Source organism: Danio rerio, chromosome 9 (genome assembly GCF_052040795.2).
Source record: "Danio rerio strain M-AB ecotype USA chromosome 9, GRCz13ab, whole genome shotgun sequence".
NCBI classification, from domain to species: Eukaryota; Metazoa; Chordata; class Actinopteri; order Cypriniformes; family Danionidae; genus Danio; species Danio rerio.
Window position 1 is genome coordinate 35,254,009 of NC_141029.1, and position 27,477 is coordinate 35,281,485.

The 27,477-nt window shown below is 36.8% G+C and overlaps 1 protein-coding gene across 50 annotated transcripts in view; it reads right to left on the reverse strand.

The window, feature by feature from the left end:
• Positions 1 to 27,477, reverse strand: part of caska (calcium/calmodulin-dependent serine protein kinase a) — a 243,950-nt gene that overhangs the window by 13,470 nt on the left and 203,003 nt on the right. For 12 of the 50 annotated variants that reach the window (NM_001423569.1, XM_087265930.1, XM_087265928.1 and 9 more), the window contains 10 exons: positions 20,011 to 20,088; positions 15,984 to 16,064; positions 12,059 to 12,247; positions 11,732 to 11,810; positions 11,217 to 11,302; positions 9,988 to 10,056; positions 9,235 to 9,303; positions 5,717 to 5,752; positions 2,792 to 2,988; positions 2,444 to 2,559 (listed from right to left, as the gene is read on the reverse strand). In NM_001423569.1, coding sequence (NP_001410498.1) covers positions 2,444 to 2,559; positions 2,792 to 2,988; positions 5,717 to 5,752; positions 9,235 to 9,303; positions 9,988 to 10,056; positions 11,217 to 11,302; positions 11,732 to 11,810; positions 12,059 to 12,247; positions 15,984 to 16,064; positions 20,011 to 20,088 — 1,000 coding nt within the window. Of the gene's footprint in view, positions 1 to 2,443; positions 2,560 to 2,791; positions 2,989 to 3,470; positions 3,510 to 5,716; positions 5,753 to 9,234; positions 9,304 to 9,987; positions 10,057 to 11,216; positions 11,303 to 11,731; positions 11,811 to 12,058; positions 12,248 to 15,983; positions 16,065 to 16,625; positions 16,674 to 20,010; positions 20,089 to 27,477 lie in introns of all 50 variants that reach the window. The other 38 variants (XM_087265901.1, XM_087265894.1, XM_087265893.1 and 35 more) reach the window with 5 other exon arrangements.

Here is a 27,477-nt window from a genome sequence, read left to right on the forward strand (position 1 = left end):
GGTGTTGGGCATAACTGACAGCATTCTATTGTGCTTATGATCATTTACTTACTGTAGTATTGGACAAAAGAAATAACCAACAGAAATGGTAATTTAATGCATCCTTTTTTGTTCTTTGTACATTCTCTTTATTGTCTATGAACCTTCAACAATAAGGGACAACCCATCACAATAATTATATGTTGCAAACAATAAAAACTTGTATAATTGAAGATATATATTAATACAACAGTTCTGTTTGGTTCTTGAACCTGCAATAACAGCACTCTTATAGCCTCTTTACTCTTATGTATTACTCCGTACACACAGAGTGACAGCAGATCAATATCTCAACAAGAGTACAAAATCAAAAACTTCCACAATATAATGTAATTTTTTAATGTACGCTTTTTTTTTTTAACATATTTAGTTTTTTTAGATTGCAACTATGCAGTTTATTTATAAAGACAGTGCTTATTTTTTAAGCATTATCATTTATTAGATTCAGCGCATCGGCAGCCATTAGACTGTCATTGAGCAGAGCAAAGAGGGTTGACATACTGCCACACGATGGCAACACAAATGTCCTTAGGGGAGGAAAAACTCGGTGTATCAAATGTTTTAAATTACAGCTGATCAAACCATTATAAAATTGGTAAGTGACACTAACTCAATCTCTCTCTCTTGTACTATGTAGTGCTGTATTTATACTATAGTAATCTGGAAGTGTTTGCTTTGCTTTGGCTTTTTCAGGGTTAATTGTGATATACTGATTGCATCAGAAAAAAAATGGAAAATCTCTGTAGACTAATGGCATTTAATGCCGTTCAGCCTTATAATATTAAAATGTGAGCAAAATCACCTGTTTTGTCATTACTTTGGATATTACGCCACAGAATCATTCAAATACTAGCTCTAAAGTGCAGATGTAAAGGAATGGCGGAAGAAAGTAGTTCCTTATACAAAAGGATTTTAGACTCTCCATGTTTGATTTCCTTTTTTATATACACAATTGTGCCGTTGAACTGTTGTATAAATACAATATCACATGGGTAGCAGTGCAATATGGCTGTATTTCGTCACTGGTGGGACACTAGGGCATTTGGCCCATGGCCTCATGCCAACACACGCTTCCCACCAGTGCCTATATACAGCCATATTGCACTGCTACTTGTGTGATATTGCTTATATAAATAAATAATTAAATAAGTCAAATAAGTCAGAATTATTAGCCCCCCTGAATTATTAGCCTCCTTATTTATTTATTTCCAAAATTTCTGTTTAACAGAGAGAAAATTTTTTTTCAACACATTTCTAAACATAATAGTTTTAATAACTCATTTCTAATAATGGATTTATTTTATCTTTGCTATAATGACAGTAAGTGATATTTTACTAGATATTTTTCAAGACACTTCTATACAGCAGTAGAAGTAGGCAGGTTAGGATAATTAAGCAAGTTATAGTATAACGATGGTTTGTTCTGTAGACTATAGAAGAAAATATAGCTTAAAAGGGCTAATAATATGACCTTAAAACCTTAAATTTTAAACTGCTTTTAATTTAGCTGTAATAAAACAAATAAGACTTTCTCCAAATATTATTAGACATACTTGTGAAAATTTCCTTGCTCTGTTAAACATCATTTCGGAAATATATATTAAAAAAAAAATTCAAAGGGGGGCATATAATTCTGACTTCAACTATATATATATATATATATATATATATATATATATATATATATATATATATATATATATATATATATATATATATATATATAAAGATTGTAATGTGTTTCACACTGGCATCCGCAAGACAGGCTTTAAAGATTAAGGTCTTAAAAACAAATGTTTACCATTAACCATTAATTGTGTATCAGTTCATCTCCCCAGGAGCCAGCATGTTTATGTGACATCATACATCCACATCTCAACAGTCACTCTACTTCCAAGTATCAAGCATGACTTTCAAAACATATTTCCTGCTCTGGAGGTTAATGGTAAACAGTACACTTGATAATCATAAAGGCTTATTCAACCTTAAAGACTGTTCACATTGAGGTGATAACCATAACAATAACAAAAAACAAAGTTTTAATAACTGATCAAATTCTATGATAAAACTTCTTCAGCACATCTTTATTAAAATATGATTTGATAATCACTTTAAAACAATACTAGCTGAAGAGTAATAAAAGCATTGAAAATCAGTCAGAAATCATTCATTTTAATGATAGCGTCATCTGTCAAAACTGTACTGCGAATGCATATATGCACTCTTTGTTTATGTGCTAGTCTGAGTTATTGTTATAGCTATCATTCTCGGTGTGATTGGGCCTTTACTCTTTTTTTATGGGTCACATTAAAGATTACTAATAAGGAAGAGCTGATTGACCAGCATGTAGTTTTTTATGTTTGTTTGAAGAGAGAAGAAGAGGAAACCCCATTTTAAACTCTACCTGCGTTGTGCTTTGCTAGGTATTTGTCTTTGTACTGCTTTTTTTTCTTGCCAAACCAAGTACAGCTCGCCTGCTGTTCTTGCTTTGTTTTCTCCATGGCTATACAGGCCACCCGCCTAGAACAAAACAAACAAAAGAAACATGTGGTGAGTGCGCAGCATAACTGTCGGCCTTGATGGCAGTGCATCATTAAGTGCTTTTAAATCATACTGAGAGCGACTTGCATTCAACTGCATCTTCTGTCCCTCCTCCAACAGGAGCAGCCAATCACAATCTTCTGGCTTCCATCGTACAAATGAAAGAAATGATTCAAGTGGTCATTCTGCTCTAGGACAGGATCAAACTCACCACTCCTGGAGTTCTGGGGAGGGAATGAGCCCCGCTGTGCCATTCTTGGTGTTCTCCAGCTTGCCCTGCCACCAGTTATGGTCATCTTTGTTGATAATCTGGATTATGTCACCCACTCTGAAGCGAATCCCGGCCTCTTTACAGGGGATGAGGTCATCTTTTACCGGGTCATACTCGAACTGTGCTCGTACATAAATCTGAGAAGAGACATCATCAACAGAAGTCAGAAAAGCCCTATGAAAGCAGACATAGCAAAGGAAAGGACTGTTAGATAGAGGAGTTCAGGGTATAAGAAGAGTTCAAGGTACCACTGGAGGTCAGGGTACAAGATCAGGTTATAGCTGCGATGAGAGGCATGCTTGAACGGTATGAAACCTGAGTGCAGTGGCAAATACAGATGATGCATGAAGGTGTGTATGAGTGTGAGTTATGTGACGAAGACCTCGCTGGCCTATAGTCTGAGGGAACAGTGGTGTGTGATTCCCGCGTTAAATAAAGATACATTAGATTGACCTAAAGGGGCATTTAAGTATAAAGTATTGGATCAAGCCTAACGTTATATTTTTCAAGAACGATGACGTAGTTGTTTTGAGTCCCTTGCTACATTTGGACTTAAATGATTACACAACAGTTTTTGTTTTTCAGAGCAGTGGATTGGGCTCATTCTTTAAAATCTTACCTTGATGGAAAATTTATCCTTGATTGGAGGTCTGGAGATCTAGGGCATGAGAGTATTACAAACATCATGCAACATCACAGCACTGTGGCGGCATTAGTACGGCACTGTGACCAGGGGTTGGTGAGATGGAGAATGCAACTACGAAGCCTACGTTTGGGATAGTTATGGGTTGATGATAATAAGGAACAAAGCCAGGTGGAGATGTCAGTCACATCACGCTGATATTATCAGTTGTAACCGAGTAGATCTTTTATAGCACTCAGTGACGCATTTCAGACAACACAGACAGACTAGTGCTGGCATATGGCGCCCTCTGCTGACCGCCTGTCTCTCTTTCTATTTCTCAGTGATAAAGGAATAGTTCACCCAAAAATTAAAATGTACTCAGTATTTACTCATCCTCAAGTGGCTTTAAACCTTTCCTATCTTCTGTAAAACACAGAAGACAATACTTTAAAGAAAGCTGAAACCTGTAATCAAAGACTTCCACAGTAGGGAAAACAATATGGAAGTCAATGGTTACATGTCTTCAGCATTCTTCAAAATATTTTCTTTTGTGTTTAACAGCAAAAAAAAAAACAACTCAAAAGTTTGAAAAGTAAAAGTTTAGTCATTTATATATTAAAATTAAATTTTTGGGTGAATTATCCCTATAAGAAAAAACTTAAATATGAAAAAACGTTATAACTTTATACCACTGAATTGGCTCTATCACTGCCTCTCCACTCCACCAATAGCTGGAGTGTGGTGAACGCACTGGCGCCATTGTCCTGTGGCAGCCGTCACGTCATCCAAGTGGATGCTGCACACTGCTGGTGGTGTGGAGAGACCCCCTCATGATTGAGAAGCGCTTTGGCTGTATGGCCATACACGATAAATGTGTACATTTGATAATTCGCAGGATAATCTAGAGCAGTGTTTCTCAACTGGTGGGCCGTGACCTGGAACTTTTTTAGTGGGTTGCAGAGTGTGTGATTAAAAAAACAACAAAAGTTTAATTTTAAACTAATTTTGCTTATATCGGACTTTTAGTTTGAAATGCACGTGCGACAAACGTACCGTTTGACATGAAAAATTTCGTTAAATTATAGCAACAAATATGTCGAAGTACGACACTGAATATGTAAAGTATGGATTTACATATATTGATGACAAAAAAGGCTTAAAACCTCAGTGTGTCATATGTAGTGAGGTGCTCTCACAAGAGAGCATGAAACCTTCTAAATTAAAATGACATTTAGAAACCAATCATCCCAGTTGCAAGGACAAACCTCTGGACTATTTTTAAAGATGACTCCAAAAGCTGAAGGCATCACAAAAGTGCCTAACATCTTCATGTTCAAAACAAGTACAGGCACTCCGAGCATCTTACTGTACTCACCATGTAGCAAAGGCCAAGAAAGCCAATACAATAGCAGAAGAGCAAATAACTGGTGATTATTATAAAAATGGTTATGATCATTTTAATCATTTTACTTTAATTTGCTGGTTTGTTCTGCTCAATACGATTAGTGTTAATGCTTTATTAACAGTTCAGTTTAGTTAATGGTAACTGAACTTTTCCTTACACTATCCACTGTTTACAGTATTTGACGTTTTTACTCTGAAATATTACTATAATTTGATACATTTTGATTTATCTGTCACTACTTGTGTAAATTAACAAATAAATACAAATGAATTATAATTCCTATAATTATATTTTAGTTCCTAAACATTTGGGTCGCGGCATGATGACCATGTAAAAATGTAGGTCCCATGGCCAAACCAATTGAGAACCACTGATCTAGACAAGATGTGAAAGGAAAAACACACCACTTTTGCCCTGAAATATTTTACAGGACAGATGCACCCCCGTGGAATACTTGATCCATGCTTTAACTTTGAGCTTGGTTTAAATGAGATTAGGTTACTCTGTTTTGTGGTGTTGCTCACTCCAAAAAAAAAGAAAAGGAAAAAGGGGGAAAACATAAGCAAGCCTTTGTGTTGGTTTGCATTGTAAAAGAAGCAAAAATGGCTTTTTGGTGAACACTTTTTCATATTTAGATATCTTTAGCTAAATATCTAATACTACGATTACAACTACCAACAATTACACAGAGTAAAGATTGGGGAATGGTGTTAGTGAATGAAATGTTTGAAGCTGGATGTTAATAGCAGTGACTATCACTAACATTTTCAGTCACAAAAGCATCATGGAAAAGCACTAGTCAACAGAGGGAAAGAGTGATGGATGCTCTATTCACCTGGCGTCCTTTTGGCTGAATGGTCGACGGCAAGTCCTGTAAAGAAAATTCCAGCAGTGAAAGACCATTTACAGATAAAAGACTCATAAAAGATTTTAACAATTAAAAGAAATATACATTCAACATAACATAAGACAAAACTGGATAAGAGCACTGCTAATTCCACCAGAAAGTTACTTTTTTTGTGTGTTAAAAGGAAAAGAGATCTTTTGGTGGTAACTCTCAAAACAGCAACAAACAAGAAAGCAAGGAGCAAGCAGGCAGCTTCAGCACCACACTCCAGTCAAGCAAATGTTCATGAGGTGGAGCCTGAACCTTCTCTGTGAAGAACAAACATCAAGAGGGTCCCACTTTGTTCATATCAGGGGTGGGCTATAATAATAATAATAATAATAATAATAAATATATATATATACGTCATTCTTTAAAAAGACAGCTAATAACAATATTCATAACTGAATTGACTTAAATGTTATTGCAAATAATTGAAATTATTGTCCAAAGTAAAATGTAACGGCAAATGTAAAGCACATTTTATACTTTACTTTAGTGCACATAAAATGTAATTAAGTAGTTTAAGGAAATCTTAATTAGTTTTAGTATATTACTGTTAGATTTATATTTTAGTATATTGAGGGTTTCTGCAGGTTTCACCAAGTTAAATTTAAGACTGTTTAAGACCATTACGAATTAAATTTTAGACTAATAAAGGGCTAAACATTTATTTAATATTTATTTGCCCTATCAAAATTTATTATAATTTAATACATTTAAAAAAAAAAAAAAAAGAAAAAAAAAAAAATATATATATATATATATATATATATATAAACAACAGTTCTGTCTGGTTCTCAAATCTGATTGGCAGATAGCCGTGCAATATTCTGCAATATCAGAACACCTACAGCCTCTTTACCCTTTGTGTATTACTCCGCCCGCATACAGCCAGCAAAACGCAGACACTACAGATCTAAAGTTTAAAAGATGCACGCTCAACTGTTTAACTGTCAGCTTATGATTTGAATCCAGAAGAAAGTAGTTCCTCATACAAAAGGGTTTTTGAGACTCTCCATGTTTGATTTTGTTTTTATATACACAATTATGCCATCAAACTGTTGTATAAACACAATATCACACTCGTAGCAGTGCGATATGGCTGTATATCGGCACTGGATGGGGCACTAATGCACTCGGCCTGCGGCCTCGTGCCAACGCTTGCCTCCCACCAGTGCCGATATACAGCCATATCGCACTGCTACGAGTGTGATATTGCTCATATATATAGATATATATATATATATATATATATATATATATACACACACACACACACAACAGTTCTGTCTGGTTCTTGAATCTGATTGGCTGATAGCAGTGATATATATTTAAGTAATATCAGCACCCGTAAAGCCTCTTTACCCTTTGTGTATTACTCCGCCCACATACAACCAGCAAAAAGCAGATCTACAGTTCTAAAGTTTAACTACACTACAGACTACATATACAGATCTATAGTTTAAAAGATGCTTGCTCAGCTGTTTAACTGTCAGCTTATGATCTGAATCCAAGGCAGAAGAAAGTAGTTCCTCATACAAAAGGGTTTTTGAGACTCTCCATGTTTGATTTTGTTTATATATATATATATATATATATATATATATATATATATATATATATATATATATATATATAAATAAAACTGTTGTATAAACGCAATATCACACTCGTAGCAGTGCAATATGGCTGTATATCGGCACTGGTGGGGGCACTGCCCTGCTGAAAAATCCAGCTTAAACCAGCCTAGGCTGGTTTGCTGGTTTTAGCTGGTCAACCAGCCTGGTTTTAGAGGGGTTTTGGCCATTTCCAGGCTGGTTTCAAGCCATTTCCAGCCTGGTCTTAGCTGGTCAGGCTGAAAAATGACCAGCCAAATCCAGCTAAAACCAGCTTGACCAGCCTGGTTTCAGCTGGATATAGCTGGTTTTAGCTGGACTCCCAGCTTGGCTAGGCTGGTCAAGCTGGTTTTAGCTGGTCATCTCACAGCCTGACCAGCTAAGACCTGGCTGGAAATGGCTGGAAACCAGCCTGAAAATGGCCAAAACCTCTTTAAAACCAGGCTGGTCGACCAACTAAATCCAGCCAACCAGCTTAGGCTGGTTTAAGATGGATTTTTCAGCAGGGAGGCCAACACACGCCTCCCACCAGTGGCCATTTTTTCTTAGCAAAATATGTTAAACATTGTGTAAAAAAGGCAAGCTCTACTTGTATCCATACACTATTTTCCAACATAAACGTTCAGTATCACTTTATTTTGATGGTCCCTTTATTGCATTTTAATGAATATAAGTTACATTGCATCTACAAGCCAACTAATTCTCTATAGACTATAGGTAGACTGTTAGGTTGGGGTTAGGATTAGGATTACTGTAAGTTGACATGTACTTGCAAAGTTTTTTACAGTCAGTTAAATGTCTGTGGAAGGTGCTGTATCAACAGATAATAAGCAGACAGTCTACTGGTACTCAAAAGAGAAGATATTTTAAGGCCTTTTGATTTTAAAATTTAAGACCCTGCAGACACCCTGATATTGTATATTCATATTTAATAAAAAATACTTTAATAATAGTTTTTAATAAACACATTTGTGTGACTACAACAATAAAATTGCTTAGAGTACTTGTGGAATATATGGGTGAAGAAAGGTTTTCAAAAATCAAAACAAATAACAATACAAAAACAAGTGTTTTAGTGTCTTAAGGTTCAATTTTATACATGTTTTTGCTATTATTTTTTATTATTATTTGAAAAAGTAACCTAGACACTTATGTTAAACTTAATCATATACAGGAAACCTTGTCGGTTTCACACCACAGAGGATGACCCATTCCTGGCCATGCAGCAACCAAAGTGACACTCGAAATGCAAATTACATGTAAATTATTTGACAAGTTCATACTGATGCACCATTTTAGCATTTGTATCGCCCACCCCTAGTTCAAAAGTAGAGCTAGTGCAAATCTCACTGGATTAGCTAGGCAGTATGCATGCTAGGAATAGTAGGATGCAAGGAATCCTACATGCCTAGCCACAATCTTGCATGCCTCCACCGAGTTTAGTCTAATCAAAGCTCCCACTGTCAGTAAATATGCATCACTTTCTTTAACAGGAATATGTAAGTGAATAGTAGATCCCGCGTTCACTGTACAGTGTGCCGTCAGAAAGAGCAGTCACACTGGCAGTCATAATAAGTGGGATACAGCAGCACAGAGCACACCAATTTGTGAACAGAGATAACGGAAACTATACATAATGAGTGGCTTTGAGTTTGAGATCAAAACTAAAACTTTGAGAAAAAAACTAAACAGTAAAAACAAAAAAAAAACATAACAAATTTAATAACATTTAGTGCAAATTAGGAGGGTATGATTGCAAGAACGGGGTGAAATAATCATAGACAACATTAGGACATTGTTGGGGGGTGGGAAGAGGGGTCGTTATTTGAAGTTGTCTTGGATCCTTACCAAGATAGAACTGTTAATGCTGGAATGGCCATTAGCAGGGGACTGTCTGGATGTGGAAGGGGATTCTTTCTGTAATAAGATATAAAGGTCAGCGAAACAGCAGAGCAAACGAACACTAGCCAACATATCAGTAAGAAGCTTGGGGACATAATGTAAGGGAAACCAAAAGATTTGTTAGAGATCAAAGTTATTGTACGGACAATTAAAAGCACAGTAATGTTACAGCTGCGCAAAGGAAACATGATGCCGCAACTGCAGCTTCCCACCACAAGGAGGAGCCAACACATCTCTCTCTGTGTAAACATCTTCCTTCAGATATGTACTGTTTAATTGTAGGTGAAATATGAGCACTCTTTATTCATAATTAAGTGCAAAACTAAAAAAGTTATAGTATGTCTGTACCCAATGTGGTACAGATTGATTACGCTGATTGCTTGTCGATTGTAAACCCTGTCGATTGTACATCTAAGCTCCCCTTAAAAATGCTAATATTTAAGGGAGGGTTCCGGTATCTTGGTTGCGAAATTGGTGTGCGGTAGTGTTTGAGCCAGGCCTTTTGGTCCAGCAGGATGAAGGCTTTTGGGGAGGAAAGCGTTAACACGCAGCCATCAGGCAGGCAGTTAGTCACACAAGAGTCCACGGCAATCAAAGCCCACCACACAAGGCAATGATAGGCCAGGGAGGCAAACCACAGCACTGCAGAGAGAGAGGAGACTGGCAGAGACACAGAGCAGAGGCCACCGGGACCGTTACCTCACAGGACGACTGCTGCGTGCGGTAGCTTGGCACAATCTTAAAGGTGATGCTGCCTCTCATCTCCCGCTGTCAACACACATACAAAAGCAAATTATTAAGAAAAGTACATTTTTTGTGAATTATGCCTACATTAATGATGATAGGTAAAGCTTAATGGCTGTTTTGCAAATTTGTCATCTACACATCCTCATGTTGTACAAGCTTGTCCTAGGTTTAAGAATAGAGAACAAAACAAATGACAACTTCTATTTTATGCAGAGTTCAAGGTATGATAAGAAAATACTTCTGTAAATAAATGTAAATGATCATTAAATAATCAGCATGTAAATGAGTGTTAGCCCCTGATGTTTTTTTTCCATGTTTGTCATGTATTCACACAGGGCTATGCAGTTTTGGATTAGGTGTTTTCCCTTGTTGATGAAAAAAAAAAAATTGAAATCAATTAGTAAGGGGCAGACAGTTTTTTTACACCACTTTACATGTTTCTGTAAAATATCTACTGTATGTGTATTCATTTATAATTAATTTGTGTGGTCTGGGGATTTTGCTAGACAACTCCAGTTGTGCTCCATAAAAGAATAGAAATCATAGTTCGAATAACATGAGGGTGAGAAAATAGCTATGTTTCCATCCAAAGATTCAAATTAAATTTATGCGCAAAACTGAAATATAGCATAAAAGGCGTGCAAAAAAAGCACTGTTTCTATCCAACGAGTAAAAGAGAACAAAATCATCGCTTCATTAACAAAATCATTAACTGGCTGCCAAATATTAGTTATTTGCTGAGGTAGGAGAAGCTGCATGAATCTTTTCTTTATTTAATAAATCAATTGATTAAGGTGTTCTAGAATGACCTTTCAGATGTTTTACAATGTGCTTAGCCTGCTGGTTTGTCCATTCACACAAATTTTTATCATCATATGATCTCTTATAACTAAATTACATGACTTTTTATGTACATACAGGGATTTCTTCGGTAAAGGTGTTTCGATCAAGGCTCATGCGCATCTTTTCTCACCGAATAAAAAATTTATCCTGCTCAGTTAAGCGCATTTTCAAAATTTATGTGCATCTTACGGTTTCCATCAACAGTTTTTTAATGGGCATATCCAAAATGCACATAAGAATAGATGGATGGAAATGTAGCTACTGAAGACAAAATGTACATTGTTGCATAAACTATTCCCTATTAGAAGAGAAGAGATTCTAAATATATTACTACTCACAAGCATTTTCTGAAGCTGCTCCACTGTTTGATTTGCTACACTTATACCGTTGATCTCCCGGATCTCGTCTCCAATGTGTAAAGTTCCTAATTTGAGGTGAGAGGTTTCATGCATTAGTACATTTCAAAACAGGAAATCAAATTTCATTCTAGTCTAATTTCACAGTTTGAGATCTTCAAGTACATAAGCTTATTCGGTTTGCAAGCTGCAAATAGATAATGGTGGCGTGTGTATGTGGCATGTGGTTATGGCCATTATCACGATGATGTTAAGTTCTAAGGGAATGTGCAATCTGCCCATCATAGGCCGATAATATAAAACTCTCAACCCTGCCATGTGGAAATATGTGTTCTGCTGTGGGGAATAACTGATGGCATCGTATTCATATTAGTTCATCAAGTGCATACAGAGAAATTGATATATAGGAGAAACCCAGAGGAGGTGAATCTGAAGCAATGTGAGGATACGTTTTAAACACAAGCAGGATTTAAGGGAAAACAATCTGGTGCATGTACCTTGTCTGTGAATCATTCCTCCATGCATTATTCTTGCTACGATGCAGTGGTTCAGGTCATTCATTTTCAATGTGATGCCCTGAAAAAGTTACCATAAACTCATTTTTAACCACATTCAGTCAGGAAGTTTGATTAAAATGTGAACTTGAACTATAAACACAGTGAGAGCTTAATCAACGAAACCATCAGCAAGGGTGGGCTAAATGTGTGCCAGTTCTCACAACTTTTTTGAGAGTGGAGTTAACCCACACTCTGAAGTTTAAAGCGTAGCTAAATGAAGTGGAGTATTTGAGAAATGTTTTCGAAAGTGTGTGGGTGCACTCATACCATTGGTTCATCTGTGTTCTTTTGGAACTGAACAAGACGCACTCGTGTGACGTTTTCGATGTCCATGTCTCCGTTCGTGCTTTCTGGTGAGTCTCCGTTGAGGTATGGCGATGTGGGGGGAGGGGTGACCCTCATTGCATCGTCACTGTACACCTCATGTGCCACAACATCATGAGTTTGAAGTAAGGCCTGAAAGAGAAATGCGACAAAATTATAATGGATAAGTAGTGAAGGTGCCTGAGCTAGTGAGCAACCAGCTAGTAAATAATACACATACCACACAAACAAAAGCATAGTAAGGCACTGAAATCCACTCTAATCACCTTAGCAATCAAAGTGTAATACCTTGGCAACCAATCAAGGCAGCAAGTTGTTAAAGCACCACTCATGCTTTCTTGAAAAGATTAAAGCAAGATTTTTAAATGTTTTTAGAAAACAATTCACCAAAGCTGCACTTATTAAATCAAAATTACAGGAAAAAATATTCCTTCCTTCCTTTCTTTCTTCCTTCCTTCCTTCATTCATTTATTCATTTTCCTTCTACTTAGTCCCTTTATTCATCAGGGGTCACCACACATAATGAACCGCCAAGTTATCCAGCATATGTTTGACACAGTAGATGCCCTTCCATCTGCAACCCAGTACTGGGAAACACCCATACACGCTCACACACATACACTACGGCCAATTTTGTTTATTCAGTTCACCTATAGCGCATGTCTATGGACTGTGAGGGAAACCGGATCACCTGCAAAACCCACGCCAACACGGTGAGAACACAGTAAAAATATAATCATTTATAATGATAAAAGGTGACGCAGTGGCGCAGTAGGTAGTGCTGTCGCCTTAGAGCAAGAAGGTCACTGGTTCGAGCCTCGGCTGGTTCAGTTGGCATTTCTGTGTGGAGTTTGCATGTTTTTCCTGCGTTCGCGTGGGTTTCCTCCAGGTGCTCCGGTTTTCACCACAGTCCAAAGACATGCGGTGCAGGTGAATTGGGTAGGCTAAATTGTCCATAGTGTATGAGTGTGAATGAGTGTGTGTGGATGTGTCCCAGAGATGGGTTGCGGCTGGAAGCGCATCCACTTTGTAAAAACGTGCTGGATAAGATAGCGGTTCATTCCACTTTGGCGACCCCAAATTAATATAGAAACTAAGTCTGAAAGAAAATGAATGAATGAATATAATAATAACAATATTTAACAATATTTTTAATATTTTAATATAATTTGTAATAAAGATGGATTTCTTTGATAAAAGGCTACATTTTCAACAATTTTTAGTCACATGATTCTTCAGAAATTATTTGTATAAGCTGATTTGGGGCTCCAGAATCATTTCTCATTATTAACAATTATACAACTGCTTTGCATAACATCTTTACTGAATCAGTGATACTGTCAATATCCTTTAATAAAGGTGTTTTATACAAATTTATTTGCATCAGTGTAATAGACTTCTTTATTTTAATAAATTTAGCTTATGCATGCCGAATAAAAGTATTAACTTATTTCATTCTTACTGTCCCAAAACCCTAAAAAGTCAGTTTTTATTAGTTTATTTAAAGCAAAAAGAAACATCAACTGGATACATAAAATCAAGAAGCACCACACTTCTCTTTTCTCACCCGCTCATCTTCTTACATTAATCTTTGTGTAATTATGAAAGTGTGAGAAAGCATCAAGAGCTAAGTCATGCTGGAATCTGACAGCCAGTACCTGATGGTACCTCTCTCCTTCCTTCCGAGTGTTTTTTTTTCTTTTCTGCCCCCTCACCACTCGTGCACACACACACACACACACACACACACACACACACACACACACACACACACACACACACACACACACACACACACACACACACACGCTCTTGACTTGGCTGTCGGAGTTAGTGATGCTGACATCGCTCCAGTATTGTTTACTCATGCATAAGTCCTTCCTGACTGCTTTCCTCAAAAAGCCGTCGTTCCCTCTTCATGTTTTCTCAGTTCTGTACTAAATCCCCAGCTCAAGTGGAAGTAAAACATTGTAAAAAGCCCCATATAAGTCCCTCCAATCCACATCAAACTAAAGAGCATTTTACATATTCATTGTTTCCCATTTAACCTTTACACACGTTGAGGAAAACAATTTTCCACTTGTTCTGCTTTTAATTCAGTTAGCAATTCTCACCCTCGCCATCAGCCCAGACTAGATAAGCCTGTAGAATGATGTGATATTAAACTTTTAGTAAATTTAGTAAATCTTTGGACTGGGAGGAGGTTCACAAGTCTTAAAGTTACAATATATGCTGTTTTACTGGAATGGTGAAAATAATTTATAATTAAATGACCCTTGAAAATAAATTCTGACTGCAAAAAAAAGAGGATTCCAGTCGGCTAAACAAATCTCTCAGATGAACATTGCTGCTAAGAAGTCAGCATGGAGCAAAGGGCAAACTCTGCTTCATCTGTCATGAGGTTGTTTGTCCCGCTGATAAGAGCAGAGGAATAATGCACCAAGCAGACAACTGACAAATACCTCATTGATTATAGAAGAGGGGTACAAAAACAGATTGGAAAGACTGAGATGGTGAAACCACATGAGCACGGACAGCATCCTGAATAAATAAATGAACCACATGAAGACACTATTGAAGATCTCAAAGGAGGTTTTCCTGACAGTAATGTAATCAAGCTAGGTGGTGTTTGTCATTTCATGTAAGCATTGATATCTGACATTGATAAAAAGAGCTTGTTCACAAACTATTTTACTTTTATATGTGACATTCACTATCGTTATGTTTTTGCATTTAGTTGAAGCATAATTTTTACTGTATTTTATATAAAAAATAAATAACAAATTCATTTAAATGTAAAATCAATGTTAGAAGTTGTAAATTCCAGCAGGATATTATAAGGTTAAATAGTCTTAGATGGAGAAAAGTCATTACGCTGCAAAAAAAAAAAAAAAGATTTTCTTACTTAGATTTTTTTTGTATTGTTTCTAGTCCAAATATCTAAACATTCTTCACACAAGAAGCATTTAGAAGCTATTTCCTAGGCAAGCAAAACATATTGTTTTGTTTTAGGAAATAATATGCCAATACTAAATGAGTTTTTCCTTAAAACAAGCAAAATAATCTTCCAATGGGGTAAGCAAAATAATCTTGTTTTCCTTCTGACATAAGATTATTTTGTTTACCTCATTGGCAGATTACTGTGCTTGTTTTAAAGAAAAACTCATTATTTCTCAAAACAAGACAATATGTTTTGCTTGTCTAGAAAATTCTTCTTGATTTAAGAATTTTTAGATATTTGGACTAGAAACAAGACAAAAAAATCTAAGTAAGAAAATATTTTTTTTGCAGTGTATCAGTATTCAGCATTAGAATGTAAACAGACTAAACGTGAGCTTTGCTAAAACAATGACCAAAATATTCATAAAAATGAGAAAAAACAGTATCACACTTCAATGAAATATTCATTTTAATAACATTGTAAAATAGTTTAATGCAAGTCTTGGAAACAAATATAATCACTTTATATTACACATTTTGATTAGCTTTTTAATCTATTTACTTAATTATAAATGGATTCAGTTGATCATGTCTTTGTGTTTTGCTTGCCCTGACCTTAAATGGATGAACAAAATCGTCTTGGGCTTCCATAAAAATATGCTTATTTCTGTTTCAAAGATTTTACTGTCTTACAGGTTCATACTGACATGAATGTGCAGGATATCAAGAATTAAAATGTATGGGTGAACTATCTCTTTAACACATCTGTTTGATCAAGGTTATCTGATAAGCAAGTTTGCCAATAAAAAAATGCAACAATTAATCCCTCGCAACAAATCCAAGAATAAGGATTTATCAAGTAAATGGGCTTAATTCTGATTTCATGACTCTATAAAGCATTTTGTAAAGCATTTCTGCTGTGACTCACCATGAAATGAGGCTGAGTTAGGATCCGTCTCAGTTCTTTAGCATCTGTATTCTCCGGGTAGCATGAAATCTCCTCCAGTACCTACAGATAGACAGAGTCATCAGGTTTTCCTCAGGATCTCATCTCCATGCTAAGCAAATTCCTTGAGGTAAATAAAGTTGCAGGCTTCTTAATCTTATACGTTGCAACACAAGTTTGAGCTGAACTGTTGAGACCCCACACATCATATATCAGAACAGACACACACACACACACACACACATGTCTGGCATGACCCTTAGACCCCATGTGACCAATCAGCACAGCGGTGTGGGCTCATTTACCCCGTCCATTGGTGGATGGGATGGGAGAGGTGGGAGGGGGTGATTTGGCACAGTACTGCAGATATGTCACAACTCCCCGCTGAATGCTGCTGAGAGCCGGAACCTGGACGTCTTTTGAAGCACACTAATCATCTCTAATGAGCTCTAAGCAACGTTTAAACCCACCTGGCAGACCCTCACTGATGGTCAGAATCACTACATGTAGGGCTCAGACATTTACAAGACTCTGCGATGCTAGAAAATCTCCACATGTTCTACAGAAGTGGTTCAAAAGAATTAAAGAAGTGGACATGAGATTGGGAAAATGTCTGCAGCTTACATATTCCAGATGTTTCAAGGCTGCGCTCGACCCGTCTTCGGTGGAGGTCTTAGCGTGAGAGACACACACAGGAGAGTTTTTTAACATTGGGTAAATATTATATGTGTAAGAAGCAGCTGATTTTGGGAGGTTGGCATGACGCCACCTCGGCAAGTTTCAGTCGCTCAGGGAAAACAGTGAGAGGTGATGGGTTAGTTTCCGCCCCGCTGGCTCTAAGCAATACAAAGAGGATAATCCTTAAGCATTTCACCATTGCCAGTGATCACAAGCAAGAGGCCAAGGAGGGTTATTCCAGAGCGCAGCTCTTTAATCACCAGCAGGCTTCAGTTGCTTTTTGATGTGTAATAATGAAGGCAGTTTCTGAGCTGTATAGATTGTGTGACTTGTAAATGAGACAGACCTGCTTTAGAGGGAGTTAATAGGAACACTGAGAAATATTGAGAACTGTAAGAAACTGAAAACTGTAATCTAGAATTACGCTACAATGAAATCTACTTGATTATGTTAGAGTATCCAGGTGGTTCAGATCATCCAAACTGAGATTACTTTCATCTTTATGGGAACTTAAAGATGGAACCTTTAAAGGAACAGTTCTTCCAAAAATGGATCTCGGTGAGACTTGGGTTAATTAATGAATCACAAAGATATTTTTAATTATTATTGCCACTTCAATGGCATTGTAAAATAGTTTAATACAAGCCTTGTAAACAAATATAGTCACTTTATAGAACCCATTTTAATTAGCTTTTTTTTTTATTTGGTTAAAGGTGCAGTATGCAAGTTTTTCACCCAGTGGTTGAACTAGGTATTGCACTCCTGGATCAAAACAAACGCAAGTGCAGATTGCGGACCAACAAGGCTAATTTGAATCTGGTTCTAAATAAAAGCAACGGCACCTGATAGAAGGAATATTTTCCATATTAAAAGGAGTTATCCTAACCAAAACCTCAAATTGATATACTAGAAACGGCTTCTATTTCTCAAAGGTGAATAGAAAACTGACAATGGCCACCTCAGGTACACCTCATGTGCTTTATTCAGTGTTAAATGCAAAAAATGTGAGTTTGAATGCCATTATACATGACATTTATTGCCATATACTAAAAGCAGCAGCAGATAGTTCACCTCAGATCTTGAACATAAAATAAACCCTTTGAAATGGAACTTTAGAACTAAACACATCAGTGATTCAGCATTAGATTATAAACCTTACAATTTCAAGAGTGAGTGCATATTTTGTGCTTCTGAATGGCTGTATTTAAATTTCTGTCGTGCTTCGTCTAACAGCCAAATTGTTTATCACTGCTTATCTCATCATGAAGCATGTTGCTAGGTCACAGGGTTATGTAACCTGCTCATCTAATGTTTACGTTGGTAATATTTATATTATTTGTTAATTAATAACCCCCTCATGTGGAACTCTGAATCTTCATCTCATTTTGGAGTCTGCTACAGTCCAAGTAGCAGAAAAGAACCAAAACAAAGACAGCCATTCTGGCCCATAACACACTTTTTAAAGCATAATATCTGACTTCAGCATTGTTCTTCAGATAAACAAAAATGTTCACTTGGCATGTTTCCTAAATATCTGCAAACATAGTATGGTATTTTCAGGCTTTAGACGAGTCAAAAACTTACACACAGCACCTTTAGATATAAATAGATTCCATTGACCATGTCTTTTTGGATCATATGTTTTGCTTTCCTTCACCTTAAATGCACAAACAAAAGAATGTTTGTTAAATGGATGCGTTTCAAAGATTTTACTGTCTTACAAGTTTATAATGACATGAATGTGCAGGATATCTAGAATTAAAATTTGTGGGTGAACTATGCCTTTAACACATCTGTTTGATCAAGGTTATCTGATAAGAGCTGGATAGGATTTGCTGACATATTCAAAATAGCCCAGTTGGCTAATTTGCAAGTTGATGCAGTATTGATTCACTAACAGAATCAACTGAAGCTGATATTAAATAGTATTTGTAAACTATTTCACTTCAAAGAAAAAAAAAGTACAGGTGACATGGAGAACTACAGCTCTCATAAAACTTCTCATCTGTGTTATGATGAAAATCTAAATGATAGCCAAGATAGCCATCACATGAGCTGCTTATGCAAAACACTAGATCAGTGTCTTTATGCCTTATAGCCAGCAAGGGAATATTGTTTAAATGTTATTGGATCTTGGGATTAACGGAGTTTGCTATATCTTAATTTAGTGTGTTAAGGAGGAAATACAAACATTAGCATAACTAGTCACTGTGTGTTTTGGTTATCAGTGAGGATTTTGCCTAGTTTCAGTGCAAACGAAAATAGAGAAAATATCACTCACTCACACATCAAGTCATATCAGTCACACATCAAACATACAGCCTCATACAGCTCACCACGCTAAATGCATTTTCACTTTCTCAAATTAATTTTGATTACAAGCATCATGTCAGTCTCTGTTAACCAAAATAATCTTTTTAGCACTTAAGCAAGAAGGGCGATTAAAAAAAGAACACCACTGAGTCATCATCATTTTGTTAGTTGACTTTTTTAGACCACTGCAAACAACCAAATGTCATTTTCTAACTGCAGCTTGTTTAAATGCTTTCTAATTGACTAGGCAGAAAAAAGCATGTGTTCACACAAGCAACAGACCACTAGGAATTTGTAAATGTCAAATAAATTTTACACTGAGCTTAAATATTCTTAAGAGTCAAAATAGACCTCTCTGTCTAAATACCAGATACAAACAAAAAACAGTATGACTACAAACACAACTATTATAACTTATCCTTAATTTGAAAAGCTAGCATTTGTAGGACCATCCTTTGTGAAATGTTTTGATGCATGCCATCACCTGACATATATAATATGACAATATCTCTTCCTGGTTTATAAATAATTGTGGAACAAATGCTCGAGCACCATGATACTTTAAAGTCCCAAAGAAGAAGAGAGAAAATAAAAGACAGAAATCTGCATTCAAAAAATGTTGATTCTAGGAAAGCCAAGGTGTGAGTACGTCATGCAGCGAGTCACCCTGATGAGATGTTAAATGAAAATAAAAACTACACAGAATATTAATAAGAAAAATGAGGTTATACACCGAAAAATAGTTTGATAAACACATATAAAAATGCACATTTTGAAAACTGAAGAAAAAAATGCAAGATAAACCATCTAATTATGATTCCATTAAGTTCTCAGACACAATGACAATGTTTTTTATGCTGCAAGGAGACATCAAATTTCATATTTTCATATTACATGCGAACAGACATCATTTTAAGTTAAATTTAAGATCATTTTTAATCGTCAAACATGCAAGGGACCTTTTTAAACCTCATTTTATTTTGCAACTCCAAAGGCTGTAACTATAGCCTGCACTCACCTCTTTGGCTCTCTGAACTGCGTCACTCGAAGGATTCCTGATTTGCGGTGACGACTTGGTGTTTATCTTGTCATACAGCTAAAAAAAAAGGGAAAATACAAAAATAAATGAACAAATTACAGAAAAAGGAACTTGATCTCACTTACACTAAAGGTTTAACATGCTGTTTGTAAATCCTGAGAACGTCTTACTAGTTCTTTATTTTTTCACAAGTCGACGGTTTCAGCAAAGCTTTCAGAAAAGCAAAACATTGCTCTACATTAAGATGTATTAATATTGAAATATAAAGTATAGAATTGTACATTCTGTTCCGGTTTTCCCCACAGTCCAAAGACATGTGCTAATTGAATAAACTAAATTGGCCGTAGTGTACGTGTGTGAATAGAGTGTGTATGGATGTTTCCCAGTACTGGGTTGCAGCATGAAAGGGCCTTCTCTGTAAAACATATGTAATGTGTATTTATATAGCGCATTTATTGTGTATGGCCATACACCCAAAGCGCTTTACAATCATGAGGGGGGTCTCTCCACACCACCACCAGTGTGCAGCATCCACTTGGATGATGCGACAGCAGCCACAGGACAACGGCGCCAGTGCGCTCACCACACACCAGCTATTGGTGGAGAGGAGAGACAATGATCGAGCCAATTCGGTGGAAGGGGATGATTGGAAGGCCATGATCATAAGGGCCGATAGAGGGACTTTGGCCAGGACACCGGGGTTACACCCCTGCTCTTTCACGAGAAGTGCCATGGGATTTTTAATGACCACAGAGAGTCAGGACCTCGGTTTAACGTCTTATCCGAAAGACGGCGCCCACTGACAGTGTAGTGTCCCCTTGAGCGCCATGGACTGACATGCGATGATGCAATTGAAAAGAGCCCCAATTGTTGCGCTGCAGGGCGGTGAGACACTATGTAAGGAAAATGCTGCATCAGTTCAGGAAAGCTGCCATTTAGTGTGAACTTGAGCTGTGTTTGACATTTGTTTTGTGTGCGTGTGTGTGTTTCTTCCCCTTTTGCTTTGATCAACCAGTGTTTGATTAACTTTTGTCGGTGTGCTTTGTATGCAATGTAATACTGAAATGTTGTGTGAACATCGTATCTGTGTATAATTCTAGATGGAGGAAAGGGGATAGGTAAGCTCTGTCACATGATGTACAAGGAGCACAAGCAGAATTCTTTTATTTATACATCATAGGCATTGTGCCACATTTGTAATTTTTGCTTTAAAAGGAGAAAGTATGTAAGATACGACGTCTTGGGCATTGAAGGTTTACTTTTTGTTTTTTTTTGTAGTTCCAGAGGAAAAGTTAAATGGGTTAGTTAGTTGATTTTTGCTGTATTCTTTTCTTTTTGTTTGGAACATTCCCGTTCCCTTTGTCCTCCTTATGTCTGTTAAACTTGGTTATTTTTTTGTGTGTGAAATTATTGTCTTATTTCTTATAACAACTTTTGTGTGAAACTTCCACAGCTTGTTTATAATAAACAAGTTCATTGAAATAGCACTTTCATGTCTTGTTGTTCCTCATCTATTTTAAATGACAACAATAATTTCAACAGGCTCAATGGTTTCCTTATTGTTCCCCCTTGACCATTAAATAAAACAACAGAAGGGATGTAACACTGGATAAGTTGGCAGTTCATTGCGCTGTGGTGACCCCTGGTTAATAAAGAGACTAAGCCAGAGGAAAATGAATGAATGAATGAATTTTACATTTCAAAATGTATAGATATATTTGGTGTTGGAATGTATTTTTTGTCATTTTTGTCTCTTTCCATCAAACTTTTCCTCAAACAATTATTTGTATAGGTCATGTATAAGGGTCATATATCAAATGAACTTACTGTTGTGTGTGGGATGCTGTGCATACCAATTTGCATTTTTGCAGAAGCAGATAAATACTGTTCCAAAATTAAATTTAGCTCTTCAAAAACATCCTGTCTGAAGAAAGGTGTTAAAACTGACCACAAGACAAAGAAAGTCTTATGCTTTTAATGTTGTGCAGAGAATTCATAGAAAAAAGGGACTAATGTATGGGTGCGGCCATTGGAGGACTGGAGAATGATTAACAAATTTCACTAAACTCCACCTGTTAATCTCAGCTGCTTATATAAGCTGAAGTCAGGAAATGAAAATTGCTGCACACCTCCTGAATGTAATTTTTTAATTGCATTGAGGATAACAGATTTCTGTGAATGAAAGTATTCATTTGTATCCAATAAATTGTTATGATTTTTTACATTGAAGAAAGCCCTTTTCTGACCTTTTTTATTCACCATGCATGGAATTGATTCAATATTCCAACATTGGCTTACAAACAAAAACAACACCACCATTAGGGTTGTCAAAATTAATTGTTTTTTCAGTGCACCGCGATGCAGACGGGGACGATTCCATATCGATTCAGTAATAAAGCATAACCGGTTATTACATACTGAGATCATTTATCTCCTATGCACGATGTCGCAGTAGAATACTATGGCGAAGGAGGCGAGGGCTAGTAAGCAAAACGCTTCTACTACCTAAAAGGTAGATAATTATGCACAGTTCAACTGGTTGTGAGTCTTGCTTTTGACAGCACACGAGCGGCTACAAATCCATCTCTGCCCCTGTCTCTCTCTCTCACTATGGACATTTTACCCGCTAGTGTATTTGTGAGGTAACTTTTCATTTCCTCTTCTTGGCTGTTATAGCGATACTTGTGGATCCAGACATGAGCATGCCTGAGTTGGAGGGAATTTTTCTCCACTGTGTCTATTATTATAGTATTACTTGTGATAACAGCGTAAATATGTCCATATAGACTGTAACCGCGGCTGTTCTTCCTTCGTCACTCATTGGTGAACAGCGCTTTTTGTTGAGCGGGTGAAAGCAATGACCAGTCATAAGGGTGTAAGACCTCATTTGACAGCGCTCAAAAAGCAAGTGGGATAACATTTACATGAGCTTATTTACTATAAATGCTCATGTTGTTCTGTGTGCATGTATTGGAGTTTTATTTAATACATTAAATGAATTGAATTGAATTGAATTGAACATTCAAAAAGAGTGTTTTCTTTAAGCAGGTCAAATTAAGGGTACAGTTCATATATCTTACTGCTTGTATTAAAGGACATAATTGTATTACAAATAGAATATACATATTAAAGTATCTATACATTTTAATAAAAAATAAAAAAATTCTTGTGTTGTGAAGAAAAAATCGAATTAAGTATGGAAAGCATCGTCAATGCACCGGGATATCGAATTGAACTGAATCGAAGGCATGATAATCGTAACCGAACCGTGAGACCAGTGTAGGTTCACACCCCTAACCACCATGCATTAAGATCCTTTCACAAATCTTCCTTGTCTTAAAGCTATACAAGTCTTAGAAGAACATAATAATCAACACTTAATAACAAACTAATTTTAATTTGGGTACAATGTAAAAATTTGCTACTAGTGTGGATGAGAATGAATAAGATTTTGAAGGGATAGTTCTCCTAAAAATAAAAATCGACTCACTATTTACTCATGTTCAAGTGGCTCTAAACCTTTAGTTTTTTTTCTTCTGCTGAACACAAAATAATATATTATGAAAAATGTTGTAAACTGGTAGGCATTGAAATCCATATTAAGTGGATGGCTTTCTTCAAAATATATGTTGCATGTGTTTAACAAAAGCAAGTGTCTCAGGTTTGGAATGAGTAGAGAGTGAGTAATAATAACATAATTCCCATTTTTGGTCCACACTTTTCTTTACATTTCATGATTTAGCAAACTTACAAATGTAGACAACGCAAGTTAGTAATCCACCAGAAATAATAATAGTAAATAATACTGCTTAGTCTAATCAAGTATACAAATTATACATGCATTAGTGAGTTATAGTAATCCCACAAAATCACATCCTGGAATAGAAAGCTGTTCAGTGATATCTACCAGGATGAGAGCCCAAGTATCAACCTTCACAGAGCAAGTGAGATTACAGAAAAAAATAGTACACCTCTATCACATATTCTATGACATATTTTTAGTGCGCTTTTTGTATTGTGAAATGTTTCACTCTACATTTCACAAACAGACACCGTTTCAGCAGAGCTTTTTAAAACATCATAGAGCAAAGCACTGCTACACCTCAGCAGCAATGAATGAAAATATCCCAAGGTACTTACCAAAGACCAAACCAACAACCAAAGCTAAACTTCAGCCAAAGTTGGTCCTGATAGGATTTCAACCCGTCTGTCTTGCTGTTTCATGAAGGTAAAGTTTCCCTCAGAGCTTAAATGCAGAGGATGACAAACTAAAGACTAGTTATTCTGATGAACAGACCCTTGCTAAAGCCACAACAGTGAAAAAGTATAGATGCTGACAATAGGTGCTATTGTTTTCCCTCCCTATTGAGGCTGGGAGTTGAGTTTTCAATGGGACGACATACATTGACAGCATCCTGGTGATAATCTTACCCACAGAGCACTGGCGTAAGCATAGTGTCCTGCTCTCTGCTTTCCTCTGGCTATGGAGAAAGGCCCTATCATGCACATTATACAGAACACACACACACCAAACTAAAGTCCACAGCTGCACTTATTCACAACCACACAAAACTCCATAATACTGAAAGACACAAGATGTGGAGGGTGTGCTTGGACACGCATTCAAACATGGAATGAATGAACAAAGGACAATGCATGAACAAAGTCCATTGAGTTCTTAAATAAAGTTGACACTCAGTAAGGGAAGCTCAGTAGGGGGATTCTGAAACTGGTCTGCTGACTGACCGATCAGCTGTGGTCCCCAGAAAAGATAGTTAAGACCAATTATTTCAAGAAGATTAATATTGGCATTGGAAGGGTAATGATTATGGTTGTAGGCGGTTTGCCCACAGCCGCAGTCACAAAGATTAAATCATCAAAATATTAAGAAAACAAATCCAACTCGCTCACACAGGTCATTGCCTAGTCAAACTTACCATGCCCAATAGGTAAAATGAATCATCTTATAGAGATAGACCCCCCAAAAATGAACATTTGCTGTTTTTTCAGCCTCAAGATATCCAAGAAGACTTTTCCACAACTGAATTGTGGCGATTTATAATGCATCAATGGAAAATTACCAGCAAATTTAATTTTGGGGTGAACACCTGTAGCGATGTTTAATTGATAATCCACCAAAAAAATGGCTGTTCATTAATCTAAGTGGCTTTTTTTCAACAGTCAATGGTTATAGTTTATTCATTCATTTTCCTTCAGCTTAGCCCCTTTATTCATCTGGGGTCGCCACAGTGGAAGGAACCACAAACCCATCCAGCATATGTTTTACACAGTGGATGCCCTTTCAGCTGCAACCCAGTACTGGGAAACACCCATACACACTCATTTACACAAATACACTACCACCAATTTAGCTTATTGAATTCATCTACAGCGCATGTCTTTGGACTGTGAAAGAAACCAGAGCAACCGGAGGAAACCCACACAAAGAGAACATGCAAACTCCACAGAGAAATGCCAACTAGCAAGCAGGGACTCGAACCAGTGAACTTCTTGCTGTGAGGCAACAGTGCTAACCACTGAGCCATTGTGTCACCTGGTTATAGTTCATTTAAATAAAAAATAAATACATACAGACAAGCCCAAATCCATAGCCAATCTCAAAAACATGGTGACTTGCATTATACAAAACTTTACTAACGATCACAGATTCCACAAAAAAACTCTTTAAATGTTCTGTGAAGTGCTTTGAAATGAGCATTTTTATTCTATGTATGATATAACCTTAACTTAAAAAGACAGGGCAGAACAAAGCAGTCCCTCCTGTTTTCAAAAATCAGCCAATCACATTTAGTCTATAACACGACTCTTCAAGTCAGAGCTGCTGAGCTCAAGCACATCAGACTCATGACTTCCACAGTCTATAAATAGTAATGCTGACTCTGACACACCATTTCCATGTTTTGAAATATAGATTTGTGCGTAATTTTAATGGATCCGGTATGTTTAGGGTCCATGCCGACTCGTACATGTAATCAGCACTGTGGTGTGTCTCTCTGGGCTGAAGCAGACCATAGCTGCATGCTGCGGTGGTTCCCGTGACATTAATGCAAAAGCAGACTTCATTCAACGCAAAGGAAAACCTCACTACACTGTCTATAAATCTACATATTATTCACCAAATTAAACAGACACTGTAACTGTAAACTTTCATTTTTGGGGATACTTTCCATTTAAGGTTAATCTATAATGATCTGACAGATACTAGCCAAAGTCAGCAGTCATCAGATTACACTCTCACTCTGATTTTCCAAGTCCTTTGAACAGGGATTCAGAAAGTTTAATTGGCAAAAACAAGCTGCAATCAGAGCCAACAAATTAGATCTGACAAAAGCAGACGAACACAGCTGATTGGTTGATGGCTTTTATAATACTCAGTTAATGGAATTGGAATAGAAATTTTGGCTAACCACCCTGAAATAGCATTGAATAGCATTGACTTTTGAAAAAAGCAAAAAGGAAAAACAACGTTATAGTGTGACCTTTTTTCCAAAGGTCAAAAAAAAGTATAATTAAAGCAAGATGAAGCAGCATCTTTAAAAAAAATCAGCTCCAGTGGTGTGAAAAGGAAGTCCTTTATACGACATATTATACATAGAGTTTCTTCTGTTAAATAGAGATATTAGATGCAGGAATATGCCCTTTTTAAAGATACGAATAAAAAAAAAATCCAAAATGAGAAGGTGTAAGAATAAACTGTAACAGTAAATTATAAACAGCAAAAACACTTTCAGAGCTGTTTACCTCTGGTGTTGTTTTATTCCCATAAAACATACATTAGATTGACGTATGACTCCTGCACCACATCTGCTTTGAGACCCTGCCTTGTCTTCCATCCATCAGAGCCACAGCTCTGCAGTTACATACAAAATACACTCACCGGCCATTTTATTAAATACATCTGTCCAACTACTTGTTAGCACAAATTTCTAATCAGCCAATCACATGGCAGCAACTCAATGCATTTAGGCAAGTAGACGATCTGCTGCAGTTCAAACTGAGCATCAGAAAGGGGAAGAACATGACTTTGAACATGGCATGGTTGATGGTGCCAGATGGGCTGGTCTGAGTATTTTAGAAACTGTTGATCTACTGGGATTTTCACGCACTACCATCTCTAGGGTTCACAGAGAATGGTCTGAAAAAGAGAAAATATCCAGTGAGTGGCAGTTCTGTGGGCGCAAATGCCTTGTTGATGCCAGAGGTCAGAGGAGAATGGCCAGACTGGTTCGAGCTGATAGAAAGGCAACAGTAACTCGAATAACCACTTGTTACAACCGAAGTATGACGAAGAGCATCTCTGAATGCACAACACGTCCAACCTTGTGGCAGATGGGCTACAACAGCAGAAAACCCCACCGTGTGTCACTCCTGTAAGCTAAGAACAGGAAACTGAGGCTACATTTCGCACAGGTTCACCAAAATTGG